The sequence below is a fragment of the Pogona vitticeps genome, chromosome 13 (assembly GCF_051106095.1).
Source record: "Pogona vitticeps strain Pit_001003342236 chromosome 13, PviZW2.1, whole genome shotgun sequence".
NCBI lineage: Eukaryota > Metazoa > Chordata > Lepidosauria > Squamata > Agamidae > Pogona > Pogona vitticeps.
In genome coordinates, this window is record NC_135795.1 from 20,471,469 (window position 1) to 20,498,659 (window position 27,191).

At 49.8% G+C, this 27,191-nt stretch overlaps 2 protein-coding genes across 2 annotated transcripts in view; one reads left to right on the top strand and one right to left on the bottom strand.

Moving 5' to 3' along the window:
* Positions 1-27,191, bottom strand: part of GRIN2A (glutamate ionotropic receptor NMDA type subunit 2A) — a 120,768-nt gene that overhangs the window by 70,959 nt on the left and 22,618 nt on the right. The window lies entirely within an intron of this gene.
* On the top strand, positions 1,403-5,295 carry LOC140702541 (uncharacterized). Its single transcript, XM_072982662.2, has 2 exons — positions 1,403-1,669; positions 2,399-5,295. The coding sequence occupies exons 1-2, from the start codon at positions 1,524-1,526 to the stop codon at positions 4,779-4,781; spliced, it is 2,529 nt and encodes an 842-aa protein (XP_072838763.2). The 5' UTR covers positions 1,403-1,523; the 3' UTR covers positions 4,782-5,295.

A 27,191-nucleotide genomic window follows, 5' to 3' on the forward strand; every position in this document is an offset into this window, starting at 1 on the left:
GAATGAATGAATGAATGAATGAATGAATGAAAGCAAGAAAGAAAAGGAAACATAGAACTAAGTTTTTGTGGGTTTTTCGGGCTCTTTGGCCGTGTTCTGAAGGTTGTTCTTCCTAATGTTTCCCCAGTCTCTGTGGTTCTCCTTGAGGAGAAAAAAACAGTCAGGACAGATTGATCGGTTTTCAGTGCATTCCTATGGGAAATGGTGCTTTGACTTACGAACGTTTTGACTTACGTCCACCGTTCCAAAACAGATTAAGTTTGTAAGTCAAGGCCAGAATCACTGTACTTCACTTTTACTTTCTACTTAATCTTTTGTTTCATATTTTCCATCTTGATTATACTGATATTGTCAGTGTAAATTGTGGTTTTAATTGTTTTTATGAATCATTTTATTGTGAGCCGCCCTGAGTAGTCATGTGTCTAGAAGGGAGAGGGGTAAACATCTAATAAATAAATAAATTAAATAGGCAGCAGGGTGGGTGAGTGGGTGGGGGACCCATCCAACCCCTCATTGTGACATCACTGAAACCTGGCCAACATTTTGGAGGAAAGCCCTCCTTGCCTGCCACCATCCTACCCCTCATTGTGACATCACTGAAACCTGGCCAACATTTTGGAGGAAAAGCCTCGCCTGGCACACTTGGCCAAGTGATCATGGGGGACGCCACAAGGCTCGCCTACCTGATTGCGATCCTCGGCTCTCTGATTTTAAAGAAAGACCCTGGCCAGGCACCAGAACTCCAGAGCCGAGATCTGGGGGACCTCTTCGCCAGCCTGGAGGAGGAGCAACCCTGGCGGGACTCTGACTGGGATGCGAACGCCCAGCCAGTCCTGGAAGCCAGCCCGCCGTGGAGGTTCGTGAACACCTTCCTCCCACCGGCATCTGGAGCTTCCTGCCTGTCCCGCCGTCTCCTGCTTGCTTGTTTATTTGGACTGCTGCGGGTTTTTTTTGCTGTGGATGAGAAACTGGCTCGCCTCACGGAGAGCGCCGGATCGACAGCCTCAAGCTGAGGTTGATTCGAACCGGGAGCCGGACCAGCATGGCGAGGGGTGGCTTCCCCTGGCTCATCCGTCATCTTCCTGTTACGCGCTCGCTGTGCCAGGTACCAGGTCATTTCAACGCCACGTTAAGTGGTTTTAAACGTTTCGTAGAACTGGGGCTTCGGGCTTCGGGCTTCCTCCCTTTTCCTGATGCTTTCTCCAAAGGTTCTGCTCTCCGTGGAGGTGGAGGGAACCGAAGGGTGGTGCTGCTTCCTTGTGACACCCCCCCCGTCTCACCCACGAGGCATCGCCCCCTCCTTTCCACCCAGGCGTGGCTGCTGGGGGGGCGTCCTTTCAGGGGAGTGGCATACGTGCCACACTATCTTTGGCCAGGCCCTGTGCCTCCCTGATCTGGCATCAGGCGAATGGAAGGTGGCCAGGGTGGCTCACGACAGCCCAAGGTTCCGATCAGCCCAGTGGAACCTGCCGGCTGGGATCAAAGGCCCTGCAATGCAATGAGAGATTGCACTCCCTGCCATCATGAGTAGCAGCATCATGATGTTGTGTTATTCCTCTCTGTTCTTTTATTTTGCTTCTTTTATTTTGTTGTGTTATATCTCTCTGTTCTTTTATTTTGCAGCATCCACCTGTACTTCTGGGGAGTGCCTGATCTCCGGGTCTGACAGGTAGGTGAAACCTTCCTACCTTTACGCTAAAGCCAGGCTTTTTTTTTGGGGGGGGGGGTTGTTCAAAGAGAAGAAGAGATGACCCTCTTGTTAGCCCACCTGAGAAAAAAAAATCCACCCATAAGGGATGAATAAGGGTGTAGAAGCCCCAGGGCAGCAGAGGCAGAGTAGTGATAGAAGGAAGAAAGGTCCAGATCACTGGCAATTTATTTATTTTTATTTATTTATTTATTATATTTATACCCCGCCTATCTAGTCGTTTCGAGCAATTCCAGGGGATGCCAAAGTTGAAAATAAAGAACTGGAAAAACTAACAAAGTATAGAACATACTTCAGTGGTCCCTGTAGCCATTCAGGCTTTGGGAACGATATAAGAAATTTCACAAAGTATTTATTATAAGCAGTTGCATATCTCAGCAATAACACCATCAGAACAGCAGAATTAGGAACAAAAAAACAGCAGTATTAGGAAGAGGGTACATACTGCACTGATATTTAACAGATACTTAAGTTTAAAATGTGTGTCTGTTTTGTAATACCAGTCAACGCTTTTATAGTTTTGATTGACCGAGCCTGGTATTTTTTAATCATCACCATCATCTTAGAACTGCATTGCTGGGAGGGACCCTGGAAGGGAATCCAACCCCTGTCAAAGAGGGACACATTTTGGAAATGCTTCTTGCTTCTTTCCCCTGCAATATATCAAGTGCTTCGTTCTTTCGTTTGCAGCTATGAGCTCCCTTGGGAGAGGCAGTGGCACACTCCGGAGGCTGACGAAGGCACCCTCGATGGCTGGAGTCAAGAGGAGGTTTCCTCCCACTCCTCATCCTCTCCTTCTTCCTGCCCGTATCGGCTGAAAGGCTGGGGTTGGCATCCGAGTGAGGGAAGCTTCTTGGCTGCCGGTGAAGGTCCTTCGGGAACAAGACCAGACTCCACGGACGAATCGGAGCATCACGTCCCTGGTGCCAGCTCCAAATTGCATGACTGTCACCTGGTGGAGGGAAAGCTGGAACCCCCTGATGTTCTTCTGGTTCCTGAAAGGCCTCCAGAAAGGGAAAGGAGGGTTCCCCGAAGAAGGGACGTCCCAGGACGCCTGCCAGAAGAAGCCGAACCCCAGGTTCTACCCCGCTTTGCCCAGCTAAATGTCTGTGAGCGTTCGGCTTATGGGACAGAAAACGGGACCGTCTGGTCGGCGAGGTCGCTAGAAATCCAAGTGGTGCTGCCACCAGCACCCGTGGCCAAGCCCTCCCGTCCGAGACAGACCTTCCCTAACCAGAAGCCCGCCAGATCGGCCCTTCGCAATGTCCTGGAGGAAGCCACGCCAAGGGCCTCTCGTAAAACCAGACGGGCCACACGTCCTCAGCAGAAGAGGCTGGTGAGCTCGACCTGCACCCCGAAAGACTTTCACCCGGAGGCTTTCGCCCTGCAGAACATGGGCAAGGAGACGAGAGAGCGCCTGGAACACCATGTAAAAAAGAAAAAGGCCCAGGGTTTGCGTGGGATGCCTTCTGTGGTCATCAGGTCACTCAGGCTCTTCCGCACCCTGGAGTACTATTGCCTCCAGGGTGCAGAAGCCACACCAAGGGCCTCTCCTAGAACCAGGCAGACCCCACCTCCTCCTCAGCAGAAGAGGCTGGTGAGCTCGACCTGCACCCCGGAAGACTTTGACCCGGAGGCTTTCGCCCTGCAGAACATGGACAAGGAGACCAGAGAGCGCTTGGAACATCATGTTAAAAAGAAAAAGGCCCAGGGATGGAGTGGGATCCCTTCTCTGGTCATAAGGTCGCTCAGGCTCTTCCGCGCCCTGGAGGACTATCGCCGGGAAAGAGGCCCAAAAAAGCCAACCCCCAAATTACAACTGAGGCCCGTCCAGGCAGTGGCTCGAAACCACCTCGATGCTCTGTCCAGGCCTGCCAAACATTTACAGAGACTGCCAGGAAACAAAGCCTCTTCTCTTCTCCACCCGGTGGCGCCAGAAACAGCCAAGAAGCTCGCTTTGTCCCACCGGGCAGCTTTCCATGGACCCCGAGAGACGGATCCAGACCAACACCGGCGGCTCCGTTTCCACCGCCAGGTGAAGATGGCGGACATCAAGAGAGGCACTTGCCCAGCGGCAGTTGAAGACTCCGCCCGAAGATGCCGTGCTCCTTCTCCGAGCCTGCCCCTTCTGAACCCGAAGCATCCTAGAGGGAAGGCGCTCCCGGCGAGCCCGGGGCAGCACCTGAGGCGGCCGTCTTCCCAGAAGCCACCCAGGCTGCCCCCTCCCCCTGAAGAACCAGTGGAGGCCCTTGAGCAGCCCCTGGAGCTGCCGGGAAAGGATGAGGCAGAAGAAGGACCACCGGATGAGGAAAGGGGAAGGGAGGAGGCCGGTGGCCACCAGCTGGAGCTAGCGGGGACGCCGCGCTGCACAGCTCTCCTCCCTTCCGAAGAGAAAGACGTGGAGCCCCCCAAGCCGCCCCTGGAACCACCTACAAGGGATGAGGCAGCAGCAGGACCAGAGGATGGGAGAGGGGGACTGGAGGAGGCCAGCAGCCTCCAGCTGGAGCTAGTTGTACTGCAGGGCTGCAGGGCTCCCCCCCCTTCCGAAGAAAATGTGGAGGCCCCCGAGGCGGAGGAGACCCAGCCCCAGAGAGACTCCTCCTCCAGTGGGGTCCCCTCGCTGGCCCTCAATGCAGAGGGAGGAGCAGCAGCAGCAGCACCAGGGGCGGAAGGAGAAGAGAGGCTCCCAGGAAACAGCGCCCTTCCGCCCTCCTCCGTCCAGGGCACAGCGGAGGCTCATAAAAAGGGGAAGCGCCCCCGGCCGGAGAGGGAGAGAAGCCAGCCTTTCCGCAGGGGAGCCCCACCTCCCTTCGCTCGGGAAAGAGCAGCCGCCACAGGCGGGAGAAAGGCAGGGAGCCGCCGAGAGCGCCCACAAAGAGGGCCCCCCGGGCCGTCCTCCGACCAAAGGAGGGCCGAAGGGGGACAAACCCGGGCCAGGCCGAAGCCGGGCTGCGTCCCCTGGGAATGTCTCTGCCCCTGCCTGGAGTGGGCCAAGGACAAAGTTAAACGGGCTGTGAAGAGGCTGATGGCCCGCCTGCGGCGCCGGCCCCGGCAGGAGCGAGAGGGGCCATGAGTGAGCCGGCGCACCCCCGGGGGAAGAAGGGGGTTCTTACTTCTCTCCCAGAAGGTCGGCACTCTCTTCAACAGGACTCCATACAGAAGGTTGGAGGAAGATGGCATCAATTTCTGAGGCCTCTGAAGACTTCCCCTGCACCATCAGAGGACTGTAGTGATATAAGAAGATGAAGACTGAACAAGGGAGAAATCGGTTCCTGAAGAAAACTCGGGGGAACACAAAACATTAAAGTTTTTTGGGGAGGTTTTGGGCTCTTTGGCCATGTTCTGAAGGTTGTTCTTCCTAATGTTTCACCAATCTCTGTGGCCGGCATTTTCAGAGGACAGGAGTAGCACTCTGTGCTCTGGTGCAGTTGTTTGGAGAGTTGAGTACTTATAGCTGTGGGATCAGCTTTTGTCCTTTTCAGGAGCTGGGAGATTATGGTGATCAGTGTGTTTTTGACGTGTGTGTATTGTTGAGATTATCTGTCCCTGATTTTTCCAGTTGTTTTAGTTTGCAGTGTTTCCCATGTTCATTGATTCTGGTGTGGATGCTTCGTTTTGTGGTTCCAATATATACTTGGCCACAACTGCAAGGTATCCGGTATACTCCTGCAGTGGTGAGGGGGTCCCTTCTGTCCTTTGCTGACTGTAACACTTGTTGTATTTTTGTGGTCGGCTTGAATACTGTTTGTAGGTTGTGTTTTTTCAAAAGTTTCCCCATGCGGTCCATTACCCCTTTGATGTATGGCAGAAATCCTTTATTTGTGGGTGGCTGTTTTTCCTCTTCAGTTTGGTGTTGTCTTCTTAGTTTGATGGCTCTTGTGATTTCATTTTTGGAGTAGCCATTTGCCTGTAGGGCCCAATTCAGATGGTTGAGTTCGGTGCTGAGAAATTGAGCTTCACAGTTCCGATTTGCACGGTCTACCAGTGTTTTGATTATGACTCTTTTTTGTTGTGGGTGGTGGTTGGAGTTTTTGTGTAGGTACCGGTATGTGTGGTTGGGTTTTCTGTAGACCTTGTGTCCCAATAGGAGGTCGGTTTTGCGGAAGACCATGATGTCTAAGAACGGGGGTAGGCCCTCTATTTCTTTTTCCATGGTGAATTGTATATTTAGGTGGATGCTGTTGAGATTGTTTAGGAACTCGAAGGTGTCATCCGCATATTGGAACCAGACTGTGGGTGCAAAGGGTGCCGAAGCCAGGGCCCGTTTTTTTTTAAATGCTCCATGTAGAAGTTTGCTATAAAGGGGCTGAGGGGGCTCCCCATGGCCACTCCATCTGTCTGTTCTCCCACTGAAAATAGCTGGTCAATAGGCAGTGTTGGGAAAGGGCCTTGATGTCTTCTGGAAAGATATGCTGGATGAGTGTCAGGGTGTCCTTTATCGGTACTGGGGTGCCTCGCAAGACGAATGCCTCGCACAACGAAAAACAAGATGAAAGCGTTTTGCGAATTTTAAAAATTTCAATGCATTCCTATGGGAAACTGTAGGAATGGTCCACCACTGGAGAACCCCGCCAGTCCTCCGATGGTGCAGGGTAAGGCTTCGGAAGCTTGCCCAACACCATCGGAGCACTGGCAGGGGTCCTCCGCAACCGTGATCGGTGGCTTCTGAGGCCTCTGAAGACTTCCCCTGCACCATCAGAGGACTGGCGTGGGACCTCTGAAAGTGGTGATCGCGGTTGTGGAGGACTCCCGCCAGTCCTCCAATGGTGCTGGACAAGCTTCCGAAGACTTCCCCTGCACCATTGGAGGACTAGCAGGGGTCCTCCGCAACCGCGATCGCTGCTTTCAGAGGTTCCCCGCCAGTCCTCTGACGGTGGGGAGCTGGGGAAGCACCATCAGAGGACAGGTGGGGGGGCCCTCACCGCAATAGCTGGCTTCGGAGGCCTTTGGAGGCTTGCACCATTGGAGGACTTACGGGAGACCTCTGAAAGCAGCAATTGCGGTTGCGGAGAACCCCCGCAAGTCCTCCGATGGTGCAGGGGAAGCCTTCGGAAGCTTGCCCAACACCACTGGACTGGCGAGGGTCTTCCACAATTGCCGCTTTCAGAGGTCCCCCACAAGTGCTCCGATGGTGCAAATGAAGCCTTCAAAGGCCTCTGAAACCGGCGAGTGTGGCGATGGGGGCCCCCGGCCAGTCCTCTGATGGTGATTCCGCAGCTCCCTACCTGCTAAGTGACTTTTTCAAACATTTTTGGCCCATAGGAACACACTAATTAAATTTTCATCATGCAAGTTGCGGTTTCCCATAGGCATGCATTGAAATTTAATGCATTCCTATGGGCCAAAAAAGTCTGAAAACGTCACTTACCAGGTAGGGAGCTGCGGAAGCACCATCGGACGACTGCCCCCCCCCCCGGCTGCGATCTCTGGCTTCGGAGGCCTTCGGAAGCTTCCCTTCCACCATTGGAGCACTGGCGGGGGTTCTCCGCAACCGCGATCACTGCTTTCAGAGGTCCCTCACCAGTCCTCCGATGGTGCAGGGAAAGTCTTCAAACGCCTCCGAAGCCGGCAATCACAGCTGCAGAGTTCCCCCCCCCAGTGCTCCGATGGTGCAAGGGAAACTTCCAAAGGCCTCCGAAACTGGCAATCACAGCGATGGGGGCCCCTGCCTGTCCTCCGATGGTGCTTCCGCAGCTCCCTACCTGGTAAGTGACGTTTTCAGACTTTTTTGGCCCATAAGAATGCATTAAATTTCAATGCATTCCTATGGGAAACTCTGCCTCGGAAGATGAAAATTTAATGCATTCCTGTGGGCCAAAAAAGTCTGAAAATGTCACTTACCAGGTAGGGAGCTGCAGAAGCACCATTGGAGGACTGGCGGGGGCCCCCCATCAGCCGTGATTACTGGCTTCAGAGGCCTTCAAAGGCTTCATTTGCACCATCAGAGCACATGTGGGAGACCTCTGATGGTGGACCATTCTTACGGTTTCCCATAGGAATGCATTGAAATTTTTAAAATTTGCAAAACGCTTTCATCTTGTTTTTCGTTGTGCGAGGCATTCGTCTTGCGAGGCACCCCAGTACCGATAAAGGACACCCTGACACTCATCCAGCATATCTTTCCAGAAGACATCAAGGCCCTTTCCCAACACTGCCTATTGACCAGCTATTTTCAGTGGGAGAACAGACAGATGGAGTGGCCATGGGGAGCCCCCTCAGCCCGGTTATAGCAAACTTCTACATGGAGCATTTAAAAAAAAAACGGGCCCTGGCTTCGGCACCCTTTGCACCCACAGTCTGGTTCCAATATGCGGATGACACCTTCGAGTTCCTAAACAATCTCAACAGCATCCACCTAAATATACAATTCACCATGGAAAAAGAAACAGAGAGCCTACCCCCGTTCTTAGACATCATGGTCTTCCGCAAAACCGACCTCCTATTGGGACACAAGGTCTACAGAAAACCCAACCACACATACCGGTACCTACACAAAAACTCCAACCACCACCCACAACAAAAAAGAGTCATAATCAAAACACTGGTAGACCGTGCAAATCGGAACTGTGAAGCTCAATTTCTCAGCACCGAACTCAACCATCTGAATTGGGCCCTACAGGCAAATGGCTACTCCAAAAATGAAATCACAAGAGCCATCAAACTAAGAAGACAACACCAAACTGAAGAGGAAAAACAGCCACCCACAAATAAAGGATTTCTGCCATACATCAAAGGGGTAATGGACCGCATGGGGAAACTTTTGAAAAAACACAACCTACAAACAGTATTCAAGCCGATCACAAAAATACAACAAGTGTTACGATCAACAAACTCTACCCAGCCACAAGGACCAGTGATCACTACGCACAAAAGACCAGCTAACAACACCCATCGATCACAGTGACAGATAATCTCTCCTCCTTATCACAACAATAGACCCACAACAAAAACACACTGATCACCATAATCTCCCAGCTCCTGAAAAGGACAAAAGCTGATCCCACAGCTATAAATACTCAACTCTCCAAAGAAACCGTTTCAGAGCACAAAGTGCTACTCCTGTCCTCTGAAGATGCCGGCCACAGAGACTGGCGAAACATTAGGAAGAACAACTTTCAGAACACGGCCGAAGAGCCTGAAAAACCCACAACAACCATTATTATTATTATTATTATTATTATTATTATTATTATTATTATTATTATTATTATTATTATTATTATTATTATTATTATTATTATTATTATTATTATTATTATTATTATTATTATTATTATTATTATTATTATTATTATTATTATTATTACTTGATAAGTGTAATCACATGTTAACCACTTATCTATTTCAATAAAAACCTTTTTTGTGATGTATGTTTATGAAGATCTGTGTGGCAAATCTGTGTGACTTTGGGGGGGGGTCTCGTGTTAGGAGCGTGTAAAGTGTGCAAACCTCAGCGTCCATTGGAGTCCAGAGGTTCAGAACCTGCGGGTCTTGAGTCAAGGCTCCTTGGCCATTGCCATCCTGCAACGCTCATGTTTTCCACACAGCTGGATCAGGCTGAAGAAGTCCCTGGTCTTGCTCGGCCTCTTCAGACGCACCCCAGGGGGTGAGAGAAAGGCCGGGACTCTCCAGATTGTACTGATTTATACTGGATACCTTGCAGTTGTGTCCAGGTATATATTGGAACCACAAAACGAAGCATCCACACCAGAATCAATGAACATGAGAGACACTGCAGACTAATACAACCAGAAAAATCTGCAGTAGCTGAACGTGCCTTAAAACAAGCTGGACATGAAATTCTATTTCAAAATACTGAAATACTGGACAACACCAGCAATCATTACGTTAGATTGCACTGGGAAGCCGTTGAAATCCACAAACAACAGCAGAGCTTCAACAAAAAAAGAAGAAAGTTTAAAACTCAACAAAGCTTGGCTACCAGCACTGAAAAGGACGAAGCTGATTCCATAGCTGTAAATACTCAACTCTCCAAACAACTGCACTAGAGCACAAAATGCTACTCCTGTCCTCTGAAGATGCCAGCCACAGAGACTCGCAAAACGTTAGGAAGAACAACCTTCAGAACACAGCCAAAGAGCCCGAAGAACCCACAAAAACCAGACCCCAGCTATGAAATCCTTCGCAAATACATAGAACTAAATCTTAATTTCCCTTGCTTGTTTTGTATAAAATTTCGCTTCTGTAGTCTACTGCCTGTATTCAAAACAAATAATAAATCAGTTATGAAAGTAAGTCTTTGATAGCAAATATCTGTTTGATATTTCTGCACATGATGAGATCGTGCAAGGGAATGACACAGAGTGGCTTCTTGCCATGGCGCAGACCATGAGATGCCACAAGAAGAGAGAGTCGGAGTCAGGCAGTGTCAGTGTGAGTGAGTGTTTGTATGGACTTTGTGATGTGGTTTCTTCTTCAATTTCTGCTAATAAAACCATCTGGTTATAGTTGGGTATATTATCACAGTGATACAATACGTAATGGCTGAGCCTCAGAATGGGCCATTGGTTGAATTTGAAACATAAAAGGATGCTGTTGATGAGGGTGCATCCTGTTCAAAGCCAAATGCCAGAAGCCTTCACCACGAGCTGTGCCAGCCAGGATTTCTGGGAACATCTGGGCACCCAAGGTTGGGAATCATTCGTCTAGAGTCTTGAGTCCTCAAAGGTTCGTGGACTACAGCTCCCAGGAGCCTTCACCACGAGCGGTCCTGGCCAGGATTTGTGGGAGTTGTCATCTAAGAACATTTGGGGATGCAAGGAGGGAAAGCACTGGACAAATCCGTTTGTGGAACCTGCTGAATCAGTGAGATTTGTTGATTCCCATCACAGCCCAGAGCACGGCAGAAGAGGCAGCTGGACAACTGTGATTTTAAACTCTGCTGTCATTGCAACTATTTGCCCTAACCCTCAGCAGAACTTTACCCCCAAACCTTTTCCCCTGTCCTGCCCCAGAGTGAGACTGCTATTCGTGGCTCCGGCTTCACATCCTCACCCTCTTCTTCTTCCCGACTGTCTTCCTCTTAGCTTTGCAGCCCACCTCCTCTGGCAGACATGCCAGTTCTTTAATAAATATTTTCTTTTCACTTGAGGTGGCCTTTCACCCTGATTTCAAGCTGCCAGCTTCCTGACGGACTGATGGATCGATTGTATATATAGCCATGTTGTTCTTCCAACACAGGGACTCGAGGTGGGCGAATCAGAGGCAAGCGCAGAAGCACGAGGGAGTCACGGAATGAACCAGGGATCCCACCAGAGGATGAGGATGTTGCCTTCCGGCAGAAGACACAAAGCAATTAAAACTCGGACGACACATTTTTTTGGAACAGTTTTTATCCTACAGCTATAATTGCACTAAATAAGGAACTTAAGAATTACCAGCAGTGAGTTGTTGGACTGTACGTACTACTGTACTATTACTTGGTCAGTTGCGTTGTATGGATACAATGAGTTTTAGGTGGGGTTCTGGGATTGAGGGATTGTTGTGAGGGTGGGTGTGTTTGGTCTGGTCCCTGAGTGTTCTTTGTGAATTTCATTGTATGTGTATACGGTGTATATACATTCAATGACAATAAAATGATTCAGATTCAGATGAGACCAAAGGACTCCAGCTGGCTACGGCTAGCAGTAGTTGAGCAGAAGAGCAATAACCACAAGCTACAAAAATTCAAATGGCACCTCCTTCACAGCTCACTGTCCTGACTGAAGAGGGTGTCAAAAAGTCATTCAAGCAAGCAGACACATTAGGAGCAACGAATGGTTCCAAAATGCCTTCATTCACAACCTCTCGTTGACTAGCTCGGGCCATATCAAACTCAACAGCCTTTCTCCTTCACATTGTGAGCGCCACCAACCATAGATAACCAGGCTGCTCCTATTTATGCGTTGGCACTGTTGTGATCCTCTCCCCCCTTTTCTCCCAGCCAGCAGGCCTTCCCAAAATGGCATACATAAATAATCCAATTAAAAAGCCATTTTAAAAAAAAACCCAGCCCAATTAAAATGCCATTAAGAGCAACCCTCACCTAATCAAGGGACAGAAGACAGATCAGAGGTGAAAAAGGCAGCTAGATTCATTAAAACTCCAGGGCCCAGATGGTTCCAGATCTTGAACTGAGGAGGACCAAAGAGGTTGAACAGGGACCATTCTCAGTTGACCATCCGTGGCCCGGAGACTGGGGAACCGCCAACTCCCGCTGGCGGCTTGGCCTCTCTATGGAGAATGTTGGAGAGCAGAAAAGACCGAAGGAATATCCAGTGCTGCCTTCTATGAAGCTTCCTTTTCACCTCCTTCCAAAGAGGAAAGAGACTGCGCTGGACAATAGTCCAGGGAGCCACAATCCCACACCACACATGTGAAGAGTTTTGCTCCCGTCCATACCTTCCCTTTCTTGTCCTTTTCTCCACAAGGTGTGGGAGCGACAGGTTCCTCTCACTTTCCCTGCAATCCTCTGCCCTCCCTTGTGAGGCAGAGAATAAGATTTCCCCAGGGGTCTCTTCCGGAAGACAAGGAGAAGCAACATCTACGCTCTTCTTTTTAAAGTGTTCATTTGAGAAAAAGCCACTAAAGTAACTGACACAAAGCAAAACAAAGCCAACAACAGTCCAAGCCAATTTCACGCTGCCTTACCTATTAGCAACGCCATCCGGCTGTCCCACCACATTTCAACCCTGACAGATTTCCCCCAATTTCATTTCTCCATGGGCCTTTTTTTTTTTTTATCCAGCATTCTCCTATCGCCAAAAGATCTCCTTTAAGAGAGAACAAGAGCTACAGAAGAGATTCAGCTTTGTGGCTGGATCCGTCATTCATGGAACCATTTTCAGCTGGGCAGGGGAGGGTGCCCCAAGAGGCTCCCAGCTACCTCAGTGGCAGGCTTCCAACTTCAGCCTATTTATTAAATGGCTTGTTTGCTTGCTTATTTATTTTATTGCATTAGCTACATTGCAAATAAAAAGAAAAATCTCCTGGCAGGGATTTACGGTCAGTGGCTGGCTTTTGGTCACTTCCTCTCCAACTTTCAGTTCTCGATTTCTGCTCCTGCTATTTGTTGCACGAATCCAGCCCTCTTCCCCATCCTCCTAGCCTTACTATCTTTCACGAGGAACAGGAGAAGCACAGCTGAGAAAAGTTCCTTTTTTAAGACGACTGTTCCCCTGCCAGCTGGGGTTTTTAGGGAGTGGGCTTCTCTCACCCCACCCAATATTCCGACAGCTGCAATGTGAAGCTGCTGCTGGGAACTTCATCACTGGCTCCATTAGTGAGATGCGGTGGGCATTTTAACCCCCCCCCAACATCTGGAGGTCCACATTTTGCTCATCCTGGCATTAGAGCCTCAGAGAAAGCAACGGACCCCCCCAGTAGATGTTCTCTCTTTTGAGTTGGTGCCATCTCAGGATGACAATCATTCTCATGACAGATGACTCTAGATAGTTGGCACTTTCTTGACCAAGAACCCAAGGAGACAAGAGTTGCTGCTACTAGTTAGATGCAAGACAAAGATTACTAGTTCTGGGACTGGTTAGGTTATGCCATGGAGGAAGCCAACCAAGGAAGGCCAATCGGAGAAAATTTGGTTACACTCCCTAGCATTGGATGAAAAGCCACCGCTCAGTGGCCTCCAAGGGTGTGCTTGAATAAAGCACAGTCTTGGAGAAATAAACCTTTACTATATCCCCAGACAAATCATGAACAGGACTGGTGATAAGTTTGTTTAAGGGTGGGGGAATCTAGCTCTGTAGCTACCCTGAAGCACAGATGGGGTCTTCTGTGCAATTCAGATACGGAAGTTTCTGTTTTTCCCCCAAACATTCTTATCAGATCTTCTCCTAAATCCTTTTCATGTTTCAAAAATATCCAGTGTAATACCACCGAATTATCGTAAGACAAAAGCTTCTGGAAAATCTGATAGGGGGGATTTGGGCAGCAGGGAGAGATGGAAACATATATACTGTACACCAAGGGAAATTAATCTCTCCAATGGTGATTGATAAGCTTTTATCTGAAGACAGGCAGAAAGCTTCGATTCTTGAAGGGTGCATGCATTTTCATTATCCAGAACTGTTTGTGTGGGGGGTGGGGTGGGGTTTCCCCCTGAAATGCAAACCTGCCTGAAAATTAGCATGCATTCAAAAGAAAAAAGGAGGAAGATGGGGGGGGGGCTTTGTTAGGCTTCAGCAACATTTATTCCATCAAGACTGGGGAAATCAGGTAACTTTTGAGGCTGGGGTCCCAGAGGAAGCATGGCCACAGATGAGGCCAAGTGTCCAGGTGGCCGTAACCAAGGCCTCCCTTGAGCAGTGGGGAGGAAGGGCAGCTGGTTCAGGGGTCAGGGGCTGGGAGGACTCCCAGCTGTATTGATGGGCTCCATTTGCTCCTCGTTGCCTCTGGTCGGTAGGCCCGTCAGCAAACGTGGGTGAGCAGAATGCCTCCATCTGCTGCTCAAGAGGCAGCAATAAATCACACTGGAGGGCAAACTTGGAGAGGCGGTTCTGTTGCCGGGCTTTGTTCCCTGCCAAGCAGCCGACATCAAGGCAATTCCAATATATTTCCAGGACATAAAACACGGACGGGGTGTTAATTCAGAGAGAGAGAGAGAGAGAGAGAGAGAGACAGACAGAGAGAGAGAGAAAGGCCGAGGTGATTTTTCACATTGCCTACCAGTTTATTTCCCACTCCAAAAGGGCTGAAGTCCTTTTATTAGACCTTCGCTGCTAGCAGGAGGAGCTTTCTGCTAAAATATGCAAAAAATCAAACCTGTGGGGTGGGGATCCTCCCCATGGTCCACACGGCTGGGCTTCCTGTCTTTCCTTCCTTTCTTACAAAAAGACCACAATTATTTAGAAAGAGTCAGGAAAGGGCGGTGCGGTTCTTAGGGTCGCATCAGTGCAAAAATAGGGGGGGGGAATACCTTTCTTTATTGAACCGCTTTAAAAAGATCAAACCAGTTGCAAGCAGGCAAACTCCATGAAAGTTTCCAACTAGATTGATTTTTTTTTACTAGTTCATTAAAAGTATCACCCAATTCTTGTAGTATTATTTAAATAATTAGTTAGCTCCAAGGCAGCTGCCTATACAGTACTGTACAAAGGCATACAGTTTACAAGTAAGAATCTATCCAGACAACCACAGAGGGGTTCACGCAACTTCTGATGCTAACAGATTCGTTGCCGCTTACGTTGCCCCCCAGCTATGGAAAACTGAAGCAAAGGGGAAAAAAATTCCGTCACACAAGGCAACTCATATGGACCCTTCTGGCCTCAACATCTTAGCCTTGTTTCATGTCCCTATCCGTCCACTGCTATAGAGCTTTGCTGATCTATTTCCCAATGTCAACCACAGTGGGAAAGATGGGTTGAAAAGTACCCAGAACTGGGCCAAACACAGACACACAGACACACACCAGACAACCTTTGGAGGCCAGCGGAAAGCAAGCAGGAGGAGAAACGGGGAGCTGAGAGGACAGAGAACTACTCCTATTTTCTGAAGCAAGGTTTTGAGCAGAGGCCAAGGCGAGGATATTGATGGCATTAAGATGATGGTTGGACAGACTCCTGGAAGGCCATTTGCAGCGCTTGGTTCGGCCAACTCTTTGCTCAACCTGCACAAAATTCCTGCTCCCTGGGCGGGGGGGGGGGGACCTCAAAGTTGGATCAAAGAAGACTCTGCCTTTTTTTTCTTTTTTTGGTCTGGGGGGAAAAAATTAAGGCAAGACTGATGCTTGCACTTCTCAGTCAAATGCTTTTAGGATCTTCCCCCAAATCCATTCACCAGCTACTAAGGTTATCTCAAAGATACCCAAGAAGGCAACTGGCAAAGGTTGGCCATATCCGTGCTTCAGTCTGTGATGTGTGTATTACTGTATTTTTTTATCCTTCCTTCCTTCCTTCTATCCATTATCAATCTTCCTTCCTTCCTTCCTTTTCCTGTAGAAACAGCACTCTTAGATAGATAGATAGCAAGCTAATTAGTTTGCTAATTAATATGCTGCCTTTCTCCTAATGGAGACATGCAAGGAAGCTCACAATCAAGGAAACACAATGCATCTCTAAAAAAACCAATTAAACCCATGGCGATTCAAAACTGCCATTTCAAAACTCTGAAAAACATGCAGACCTTCTCCAAACCTCCTCATTGTTGTTGTTGTTGTTGTTGTTGTTGTTGTTGTTGTTGTTGTTGTTGTTGTTGTTGTTGTTGTTGTTGTGCCATCCAGTCGGCTCCAACTCATGGCGACCCCATGAATGAGCGCTCTCCAAAGCAACCTGTCCTCAACCGCCCTGCTCAGCGCTTGCAGACTCAAGCCTGTGGCTTCCTTGAGGGAGTCGGTCCACCTCACATAGGCCCAGGCAGTCCTTACTACAGAGTCAGGAAACTGGCCACCACACCAGGAAGCCACACCGCACTAGACAGCGGAGGCCACGTGCCTCCTAACCACCAGGTAATATTCATAAGGCGGGCTTGGTGGACTGCTTTTGGTGAGTGTGCCACCTTAACTACTCTCCAGCTTTCCTGATCAGGGGAATACACGTTTCCAGCCATATCAGAAGCCCTCAACAAATGGAAACAGGGAACACACTGAAGGACCGACAGCCTTTTGTCAACAAGAGGTCTTGGGGAAAGATGACAGATTCTCCATCTGCCTGAGAGAGGCCTGGCCCCAACCTACCCCAAGCCGATTCCTCCAAAGTTTCAGCTTCCTTCCTGGAACTTCATCTTAAGAGCTTTTACTTTTCAACCAGGAGCTGGGATGATCTGACACGGCTCTGCTTCTTCCCCCACCTGAAGCTCCGACTGAGAAACAGAGACCGGAGGACTCAACAGCTCCGTTTTTAAAGATGTTTTCCTGGCTCGGTAAATATTTAGAGTGATGCAGATTTGTGCTGCTTTGGACTACAACTCCCAACATTCCCTAGGCAGCCACTGTACAATCGTGGGAGTCGTAGTCTTAAAGGATGAACCTGCACACCTTTAGCTATTCTCCAGCCCTGAAGCCACTCTTCTCCCACGTGACATGTTTTTTAAAAAGCCTGCAGATGAGAAGCTGACAGGCGAGAGGAAGGTGTGCGTGTGGCAGGGGAAGAGATTCCCCTGCAGCTGAACCAAAGGTGTCCGAATGCTGCCAGAGACATCAAGGAGCGCATTACTCATAAGAGATCCAGTTTGCAGCTCATGTTACCTTCGGACAATCAGTTCTGGGGAACAAAGAAATGAGCACGGCTAGCAAAAGCAGCTCTCTCAAGACAATCTTCTCTGCCCGGCCCTGCAAACACACGGAAGACTGCAAAATAGCTTGCTTTTATAACAGGCGCCTGCAAGATCAGAACTAGTTCAGGTCAAGAAGGAACTCTTTCCTGCAAAATGATCATGACGCTTTTGGAAACGGGCCATATGACTATTTTCATCAAAGAATCCTCAAGGCCAGGGCTTGGGGTCGTCTGAGGAATTCTGTAGGGCTAGAAGGGGATATGAGGAGGGCCGACATCATCCCACTACGTTGTAGTCTATATTGATTTTTAGACGGTACTTTGCATTTCTGTGATTCTGAAGGATGCTTCTGAGCATGTCTAAACAGGCCCAGCTGAAAGCCACAGAATCGAGATGCCAGATCGAGGGTTCCCAGGCTGGCAGCATCTCGTCCCCAGATCGTTCAGGTGTCAAGCTGGAGGCTTGCAGAATGGAACCCCACACCTCATCTTCAGGGCCAAACCCAGAGACCAGGAATCCCGAGGAAGTAGACCCGTGCTGGGTTGGTGGGTGGCCCCGGTGGCAACCCCGACTGCTCCATTAGTAGCCCGAAGTCAAAGGGGGACAAAGTAAGCCTCAGGGTTGATCCTGGTTGTGCCTGTTCTGACGAGGGGCCTTGGGCCAGCCAAGATCCAAGTGAGTGTCTGCTCTTTTCTTTTCTCCTGGTGAGGGCTTTAAGGAGCCTGATTAGAGAACAGGCTCAAGATGAAGCAATAAAGAGAAAGGAAACCCACAGAGGCCCTCCTCACCTGCTGAGGGAACCCCCTGAGTCCAGGTGAGTCCAGGTGGGGGCATGGGCTTCGGGGGTCCGGCAGCACATGGACGACCCGTCCTCCATCCCACACAGAGAGGGGGCTACCTACCCATAACAGGGGCAACCAAAGGGTTGTTAGAAGCCAGTTTTCCTCCATCAAAAGTGGCAGGGAGGAATGGAAGACCATTGCTACTCTGCCTTCACCCAGGAGAGGAAAAAGGCAGGGACTACTCCTCTGAGAGCAGAGTGGCATGTTGTCACCTTGGAAAGATAAGCTCCTCTTAGCCCAACTGGCTTATATGCACGCTCCATGAAGCTCCTTCCTCTGCTCACGGCTCCCACTAGGGCTGGCAACCAGACACTCAGGGAATAGGGTAAACAAATCATCTTCTACAGAACCTTTTCCAGGCAACCTACTACAGGCATATGATAGAAAAGCGGGTGGTTACAGCCCCTCCCAAGTTCCTCCAAACTATGGCATGTCTTGCGTTACCTACAGAAATGCTAGGACTAAAGGGAGAGGCAGGAAGGGGTTCGGGGTTAGACATCAAAAGAAGAACTGCATCACTCCAAAACATGGATGCCAAAAAAAAAAAATTATGCAAACCTATTGTCTTGCTTGTGTTGCGTTGCTCGTTCTTAGCACAACAGCGGGACCTTTTGTCATACATTTCACCTTCTCCTCCCCCCCCCCCGTGTATGAATCCAGGTCCATTTTCTGAGGCTGCCCATCTTGAAATGGGCAGCACCCTGCACACGTTCATAGGAATCAACACAACTCAGCAAGTCTCCAGAAAGTGATTTCGTCGGAACAAAAACGGACAAGGCAGCCTGGGGAAGGCAACCTCAGCTGTTGCACAGCTGCTGGGCTGTAACACCTCTGTCAGAGGGCAGCAGGAACAAAGCTGCGTCTGTCTTAAAAGTGGGGAGTTAAAAATAAGCCATCAGGGAAGAAATGGCGATTCCGAGTTAATGGTTAACTCCTCAAGGGCAGCGAAAGACCATGTGAAGAGTTCATTGGGCAACCCCATCATCATCATCATCTGGTTTGCAACCATCAAACAGTTAAAAGTCCATCTTGGAAAAATTGTTTAATTTCCTGGGCACAGCTCAAACTAGGACTTCGAAGACCTGGGTTCAAATCTCTGTTTGGCTGTGGAAGACCCTGCGGTGGTGGAGGGGGTTGCGGTGGCCACGGGAAACCACTCCACGTATCTGAAGACCACCGTTAGGATCGTCCTAAGTCAGAAGCTACTTGAGGACACGCAGTGACAGCCTCCCAAGTGCACGTGTGTACCTGAAGAGCCGAGACAGGCTGTTTCCTGCACGCCACCACCGTGAGACGTCCACATTCTACACTTCTGGTTGATCGGCCTGACTCAGAGTAGAGATCAGGGATCTGGATGAGACCAATGGCAGGCCTGATCCAGAAGGGTCCCTTTTGTGTTCGTTCAGAGATCCTGAGATGGTCCTGCTCAAAGCGCCTGGCCTGGGAATTATTTTCAGTTCTGAATACCAGCGAACATTTATTTCTGCTCTTTCAGATGGAGAGTGTACAGAAGAGCAGAGAAGGGGAAAAAAAGATTTAAAAAAAAAAACCCTCTCCACTCAAAAGGACATGTGCCGTGTTGTATACATTTCCAGTGTGATGTTTGTATCATATTCAAATGACTCAGAGAATAAGCAAACACAGCTCAGAACACAGACGGATCCCAGGGTGGAACAAACGCCACCTTTAAGGAGATGGTGCCCTCCAGCGCTCTTCGTTCACATCCCTGGATCATTGGAGAAAGTTTGGAGATTTGCCCCAAGCAGGGAGGAAGCCTGTATGCTCCACGAAGCAAGAAAGCACACCATTCTGCCCCTTTTATACCATGGATCTGCCCTGCGGGATGCCTTAAAAGACAAAGCATAGTTCTGAAGCCTTGCTCCTACGGCGCACGCCATCAGCTCGCTCTTGCTCCTTCTGTGGACGCATATGTCTGGGGCCGTCATTCTTTCCAAGCGGATCAGCCAATGAATGGATCGACAAATCAATTCACTCTTTTGCATCCCAGTCCGGCGCTCTTAAATGCCACACTGCAAAGGCTGAAATCCCGTTGCATAGTGTAGTAAGTCACAATTGGAGTAGGCCCATTGAATCACCAGGATTACATGAGTCAACTCCTCTGTAAGTGCCATCCATCCAATGGGTCTGCTGTAGTTGCCCACTTCCTAGGCAGAAACACAGGATTTTCAGCGGCTGCCTCTTCCTCCACCCATGCCCTTCCATCACAATGGCCAACCTGCACTTGTGAACGGAGCCACCCAGGAGACGTCATCACAGAGAGAACTGGCTGAGCCTCAGCGTAGGGACCCCATATTTCAAAACAGCAGCTGCTCCCATCCTCAGCTGGGAGGCATCATTCTGAACAACCAAGAAAACGCCTCCACGGGTGAAGGGCCTTGCGCTTTCCTCTCTCTTTGCTGCTGAGTAAACGTGACCTGCCTTGGGCCGAGGGAGGATGGCTGGAAGGCTGCTCCAGAAGCAGCCGTGCTGGGCCAAGGCTTTTCGGGTGCAAAACAACTTGATCTTAATAGCCGTTTAACTTCACACTTTGCTCTTTGGAACACAAGCCTGTTAAAAGCAGCTGCTTCTGCCTCTCTGGATGTCCTCCTCTCTCTGCACTGGGTCATACCCTGGCCAGACGGCGCCCTTATCCGATCCCACCCCCCCCGGGGGAATATTTTTAGCATGCCGATAAGACTTGAAGAACTGCTATATTAAAAAGCAGAGGCATCTTAAAAGCTCAGCTCAGGGAAAAAATAATGGGAAGAAAGGAGCAGGGAGATGACTATGATTTCTGGGTAGTGTTACATGTTATGACACACATTAGATCTTCGGAGATGGGACCAAAAAGGGACCCCTCCGTTGCTCTCCAGATTACGGTTTTGTTCTAATAATCGTAGTACAGGAACTCGGTTTCTCCTCTTTGCCAAGGAAAGGCTGGAATCCAAATGAACACAAATCCAATTACTGTGCCAGCATCTTTCTGAGTGATTTTCCTTAAGCACGAGACTCGGCTGCGGGATTCAAGAGATGTATTTTCTCATTCCCCAAATGACTTGGAGAGAGAAGACAAGGCAAGGGCACGCTCTGGGCTTCTCCCTCACTGGTGGCCAATGCCCTGAGGTAGGCTGAGCCACGGAGAAGGGGTTGGCAGAAAAGCATGCCAACCCGAAAGACTGGCATTCAATCCCTCGTGACTTGCATGAGAGTTCCTGGGCTTTCACAACCTCAGTTCCTGCCCACCAAACCACTGGAAGGGGGAATTCCCTGTGCTTTGGGCAGCCACATTCTCTGTTTCACAGCTGGATGGGACCTCTGGGTGCATTAATCCATGCTCTCCGTGCCCCTCTCTTCCAGAACCAGAGGTCCCTGAGGGGTTGTAACCACCAGCCTGGATGTTGGGCCGCCCCACGGCTGTGGCAACGCGAGGGCTCATCCCCTGCTCTCAAGATCTGGGGTGGGATTTCAGGGACTCAAGACACTGTCGATCCGGCCAACATCAACCCTAACCACCAGCACAAGCACTGTTCATTCATCATCACTCAAAAGTGACCCAGATGAGAGTTTGTGCAGGATAAACCTCCGGCATGTCCAGAAACACACGCAACGTGGCTTTGTGCCCACCTGACGGTTCTCAAGACGGAGCACAGAGAGGATTGGACACAAGCGGGTAAGGCTTGAACCTTAGCTTTCCAACACACACACACACAAAAACTCACCGTTCTCATAGTATGCACAGCCAAGACGACTCCATTACTTAACACTTGAGGGCTGGACGGGTCTCTTTGAGAAAAGTCACATTGGCTAGGCTGCAATACAGCACACAGGCTGCACCCACACCGCCATCACACCTGTGACACCCAGTCACAGAGGCAAGTCAGCCCAGGACATCTCCAGCATCCTCAGAGAACAACACAGAGGTGAGCCAACACGCCTCCCTCTTCCAGATATGGAAGGGCTGCCAGGTAACCCATATTTTCACGGATGACCATCTCAAGCGGAATCACGACTTCACGCTTTTCCGCCCTAGTCCTTTCGCATGCAAAGAGGTTTACAAGGAAAGGACAGCGGCGGAAAAGTACGATTTATCACTTTTGGGCACAGCGGCTAATGCCAATAAATGAACATTTTATTAACCTTCATTTAGTTACTGTTGTAGAAGGGGTAGCCATGTTGGTCTGTGCAAACATTAGAGGTGAAAACAAAATAAAAATGAAACTTTTTTTTTAAAGGAACAAAAACATGGTGGCAACTTAAACACTCGCTTTTACTTTTATTTATATATTAATATATATTAATGTGAGCTTTCATGGACAAGTCCACTTCATCAGACATAAGAGAAGGAGATAGAACATGGCAAATGTTTCCACCTGGCATCAAACTACAAAATCCAAATACAGAGATGGTGGTTAGCGGGGAAGAAAGTGAGTGGGTGTTAAACATTGGGGTGGTAGTGTCTTTGATAGGCAGGTCTTTAGCAGAAGCTTGTGCTGCAAAGAATGTGAGAACCTCCATCATAAATTAACAATGGTAAAATAACAATAGCAGAATAACATGAATGTTAATTAGATGGGCTATTTACAGTTGATGATAAACTCGCCCCCCACTACAAGCTTTAATTACTCCAGACCATGGACGACCCCAAGAGCAGAGTAGAACCTGTTTTACCTTAGAAATGGGTGGCTGGAGGGGGAAACATCTGGGAGATGCAGTACAGAGCAATATTCCTAGGGTTTACATTTGATAGTGCCCCAATAAGTCTTAGCTTATATTAAGTCCTTTGAGGTGTGTGTCTAGCATGTGTATATATATCTTATCTCAGCTGCTCTCATCCTAGAAAAAAAACTTTATAGGACAAGAATCCAGAATCACTGCCCATTAAGCTTCAGTGACTTCTCTTCAGATGCAAAAGAGGCAAACATGTCAACTGTTCCCAGTTACACAGGGGCACACACTGTTTCCTGATTTCATCACTGCAAATAGCTGCCTTCTGTTTTTTGTTTTGCATTTGTAAATATTTGCTTCGGTGGGTTTGCCTGCAATACTGAAGCAACAGTGTGGTTTCTGACAGTCAACTCTACACTCACATATTCTCTTCCACTTGGGGAATGGGCAGCCCCATCTGTCTCCCCTACAAACACAAATACTGTACAGAGAGAGAGAGAGAGAGAGAGAGAGAGAGAGAGAGAGAGAGAGAGAGAGAATGCATCCATCATGGACAGGATGAAATGGAATATGTAGAACTTGACCTTATTTTGTATCAGAGCCGTGACCGGAACTGGTAGCTGTCCCCATGTAAGCACACCAGTACAACTGGTTAATTAGCATCCCCCAGAGCAACGATCCCAGCTTGCTGCACCTCGAGGCCCCGTTCATTAACCTTATTCCACTGCGACGCGTGCCCTACAAATGGAAAAGCATCAACTGCACATCCCAGCGCAGGCAGCGTGGTGGTGCACCAGGATTTCTCTGTCTCCCACACCAATGAGCCAAAACAGGAGAGTGCTGGTTGAGAAAGGAGTCCAGGAGTCAGCAAGCGGCTGGCACCCCCAACCCCTGAACCCCACAGTCCTCGAATCACACTTCTGGGAGAGACCACCTAAGGCTGGCCGGTCCAAACTTCGGCCAAGAAAGGCAGCCGCAGCTACAGCACTCTTGCCAGATGGCGAGCCAACCTCTGCCTGAAAATCTCCGACCATGGAGAGCTGACCAGCATTCCAAGGTTGTCCTTGTTCCACGGTCACAACAGTGCTTGCCATCATGACATGATTCTGTTGCCGTCTTGCTTTTTCAGAATTCAAATCCGCCACATTGGGTCCCACCTCCCAAGCCTGCACCCATCTTCCAAATATTTGAAGATGGCCCTCCTGCCGCCTCTCACTCTTCTTTCCTCCAGGCTTTAAAAAAAAAAAACACACAAAAGGCCAACCATCTCAACTGTTCCTTGCAGGGCTTGGTTTCTAGACCTTTTTGCTCACCTTCCTCTTGAAACGTCCTAGGTGGACGTCATTCCCCTTACACGGTGGTACCCAGAACCGGGCACACAGGGCTCTGAATGAGGTCTGATGGAAGCAGCACGGCACAGCCCCAATATTTCTCTTGACACGGACCCTTGTATTTCTCTATATTCATGGTTCCCCTCCTCGGGTCCCCAGATGCCCCAGGGGTTTGGATAATGTCTCTTCGGGGGGGGGCTTATCCTGAAATAGGGAAGAATGCCACGGGACGGTTCATGCTGCAGCCCAGCTCCAGCCCAGAGGATCTTGCTGACTCTCCTTTCCAACACTTCCCAGCTTTCTTCAGTCAATGGGGCCACGAGCCGTGTTGGCCGGGACGACATGGAGAGCCATTGTTTTAAAAGCAAGAGGTGGTTTCCAGGAGTGGCCTCCATTCCAATCAGCTGCGGCTCCCTGCCGTTCAGCATCTCAAGCAAGGAAATCAGACAGGGGTCAAGGCATTTTGATGCCCTCCTGCACGGCGGCAAATGACAAAACCACGTGGGCACACACGCCACCCGCATGCAAACCCACAAATCAAAGCACGCAGTCTCACAAAGCCAGCCCAATTAGTTTGGCACTCCAGAAGCCAAAACGGCATTTATTACACAGGCACAAACCTGCACGCTCGCACAGTTTAAAGATCCAATCAGGACGGATTACAAACCGTTATCGTGACACCCCGGTTCAGGGATCCGAAGCTGTTGCCACCTTCTGCGGGGGGGGGGGTTGGTTTCCCTACAAGGGCAGGGTTTCCCTACACCTCCTCCTCCCTTTGGATTGGAAAGGACGGCCACCTAACGGGCAAGGTTCGCCCTGCACAAGCAGCCCATCATTTCACAAGGCCTCGAAGTTGGAAGACCAAGGGTGGACCTTCAAGGCCGGCAGGCCAACAGTTCTCGATTCGCTGAGATTCAGGGCCAAAACAGCTGTGACCAGGACGTGTGGCTTTCCCTGGGACTTTAGAAGGATGGGACCTTGGGATGCCCATATAGGGTGTGGCCCATCCTATCACTATTGCGGAATCATCCGAGTGTTGTGTTTGTGCAACCAACAATCCGGGAAGCTTGTGGCACCCCGTTGCTTCTCACTCATGGCAGCCCAACGCAGGGGTTCCGACACTGACGAGACGTTCAAGGCATCGCCATTGGTGACTACCCCTGGCCAAGGAGGGATTTGAACTCAGATCTCCCCCCCCCAAGTCCTAGCCTGACAATCTAGCCACTGCAGCACCCTGGCTCTCACCAGAATAACCATCCTGTGCCATCCAGTCAATTTTGACTTGCGGCTCTTGCAAGAGACATAAAAATAGCTTCCCATGGATCCCGCCGAGGCTGATGCCAGCTGGGAGTGGGCGGTAACAGGTGCCCAGACTCTAGAGCCTTCCCTCACACGCAGCACAAACCCCAGAAGAGCGCTGAGCGCGCGCATGCTCGCCCAAAAAGCAACAGGCCATTCGCGTGTGTGCGCAGGCGCGCCCGGGAGCCCGCTTCCCAATCCTCACCCCTCACAGCCTCCCCCACGAAGACTTTTATCCTCCAAGTCTGCTCTCCGAGTGTCACGTCAGGATCCCACTCCAAACGGTGCCCCTTCATCCTCAGCTCAACAATTCCTCCCACTTCAGTTCCCGGAGCTAACAAAAGCACCCGCCGGAAGAACGAAGTGTTCCTATTAAAACTTCCTTTTACAAGTTCCTCTCTCTCTATCTTTTTTTGTTTAAATTTCCCAGGGACGGGGGAGGAGGGGGCGCCGGCGCAAACCCCATCAGCACCTTCTCTTTCCAGGCACCGACAGGTCTTCCCAGAGGCAGGGAGGGGCCTTACCCAAAGGGGGCTCCCGGAGCGACGCGGATCTGGGCTGAGTCCTCCAGGAGGAAGGAGACAGGCCTGGCCTTGCTCACCGCGGCCCGTTAGGAAGCCACAACCTAAGGCAGCCGCTTCTGCCTCGCCAAAGCAAAAACAAAAAGTCCAGGTGAGCACGCGTGGCCTTGAACAAGGCAGACGTGGCACCCCAAAGAGAAAACTCCCCAGATCCATTCATGGTGCTTGTTCAGAGGTCTTGTCTCGTGCCCAGTTGCCTGCCTGCAACTTAGACAGCTCTGTCTCCGTCCTTCTTTGGATGCCTTAAACTAGACTCTCCCTCGACCCCCTTCTCTGCACAGGGGACGGTCCCCGGTCACAGAGGACCCTGGAACCCCTTCTCAGCCCAGGGACACTACAGCGCCCACCCCTATTTACGTCTGCGTGGAGCAGCCCCGACCCATCACCCAAAGAAGCCCAGATAGGGTGAGGGAGCAAGACTTTTGGAGGACCTGGGTTCAAATTTCCTTTCAGCCAGGGAAGTTCCTAGGAGTGGGGAGAGAACGGGTTCAAAAACCACCCCTTAAAGATCTCACTCACCTTGAAAACCCTCCCAGGGTTGCCCATGAGCCAGTTTCTACCTGAGAGGACAAAACATACACACACACACATTGTTGACACTGCAGTTTTTTAGAACCACAGAAGGACAAAGCCAGGAGGGACTGGAAGGGGCCAGTTTAATAGCACCCGGTTGCTGATCTCTTTCAGGGGATGCTTTGCAGAAATCTCTGGAAAAGGTGTGCCTTATCCTGGAAGGCCACCAAGGCACGGCTCAGCTGAAACAAGTTTGCAACAATCCAATTTCATTCCTATTTATTAAAATAACACATGTGGGGGAAAAAGGGGGGGTCAATCATTTGCTCTGGTTTTCACAGGGGAAGACCTGGTTTTTATTTTGGTTTCATCAGTTCGTGGCTGCCTGCCAGGTATTCTTAATCTTATTGAGTTCCAGGGTATTCTTTTTTTTAAAAAAATTATTTTGATTTGCTACCCAGTGAGTCACACGCTTCCCACAAAAGGTCATCCTTCAAAGCAAAGCTTGCCCAGATTTATACCTCCTTGGAATTCAGCAAGAGTGTGGGCTGCCGTTCAGCAAAGCAGGGAATGCACAGGAGAGAGAGAGATGCAACAGAGACCGGCCCATTCACAGTTCTGTCTCTTGGAGGCTAGAACAGGCTGTGGTGAGAGTGAGAGGTGTGGATTACAACACCCAGAATCCCCCAGGCAGCTTGCCCAGCCAAGAGTTTCCAGGAACTGTAGCCTCCAAAAGCTACATGCGCTCCTTATATACCACATTCTGGGCGGTTTACAGCTTTAAATTATGCAGGCTACACATTTTGTACATACATACACATACATACATACATACATACATACATACATACATACATACACACACACACACACACACACCAGTGAGCTGGGTACTTGGAAGGACGGACGGCTGAGTGAACCTTGAGCCAACTACCTGGGACTGAACCTGGATTGTGAGCAGAGTCTCCCCTGCAGTACTGCACTTTAACCACTGTGCCACGAAGCTCCCTACCCAATGCCCAGCGCG

What these genes read in the sequence shown, in the direction of transcription:
- LOC140702541 (XM_072982662.2), top strand. Translation starts at nt 1,524, where the DNA reads ATGAGTAGCAGCATCATGATGTTGTGTTATTCCTCTCTGTTCTTTTAT. An exon ending in CTGATCTCCGGGTCTGACAG is followed by an intron (nt 1,670 to 2,398) that starts GTAGGTGAAACC and finishes TTTCGTTTGCAG; the next exon opens with CTATGAGCTCCCTTGGGAGA.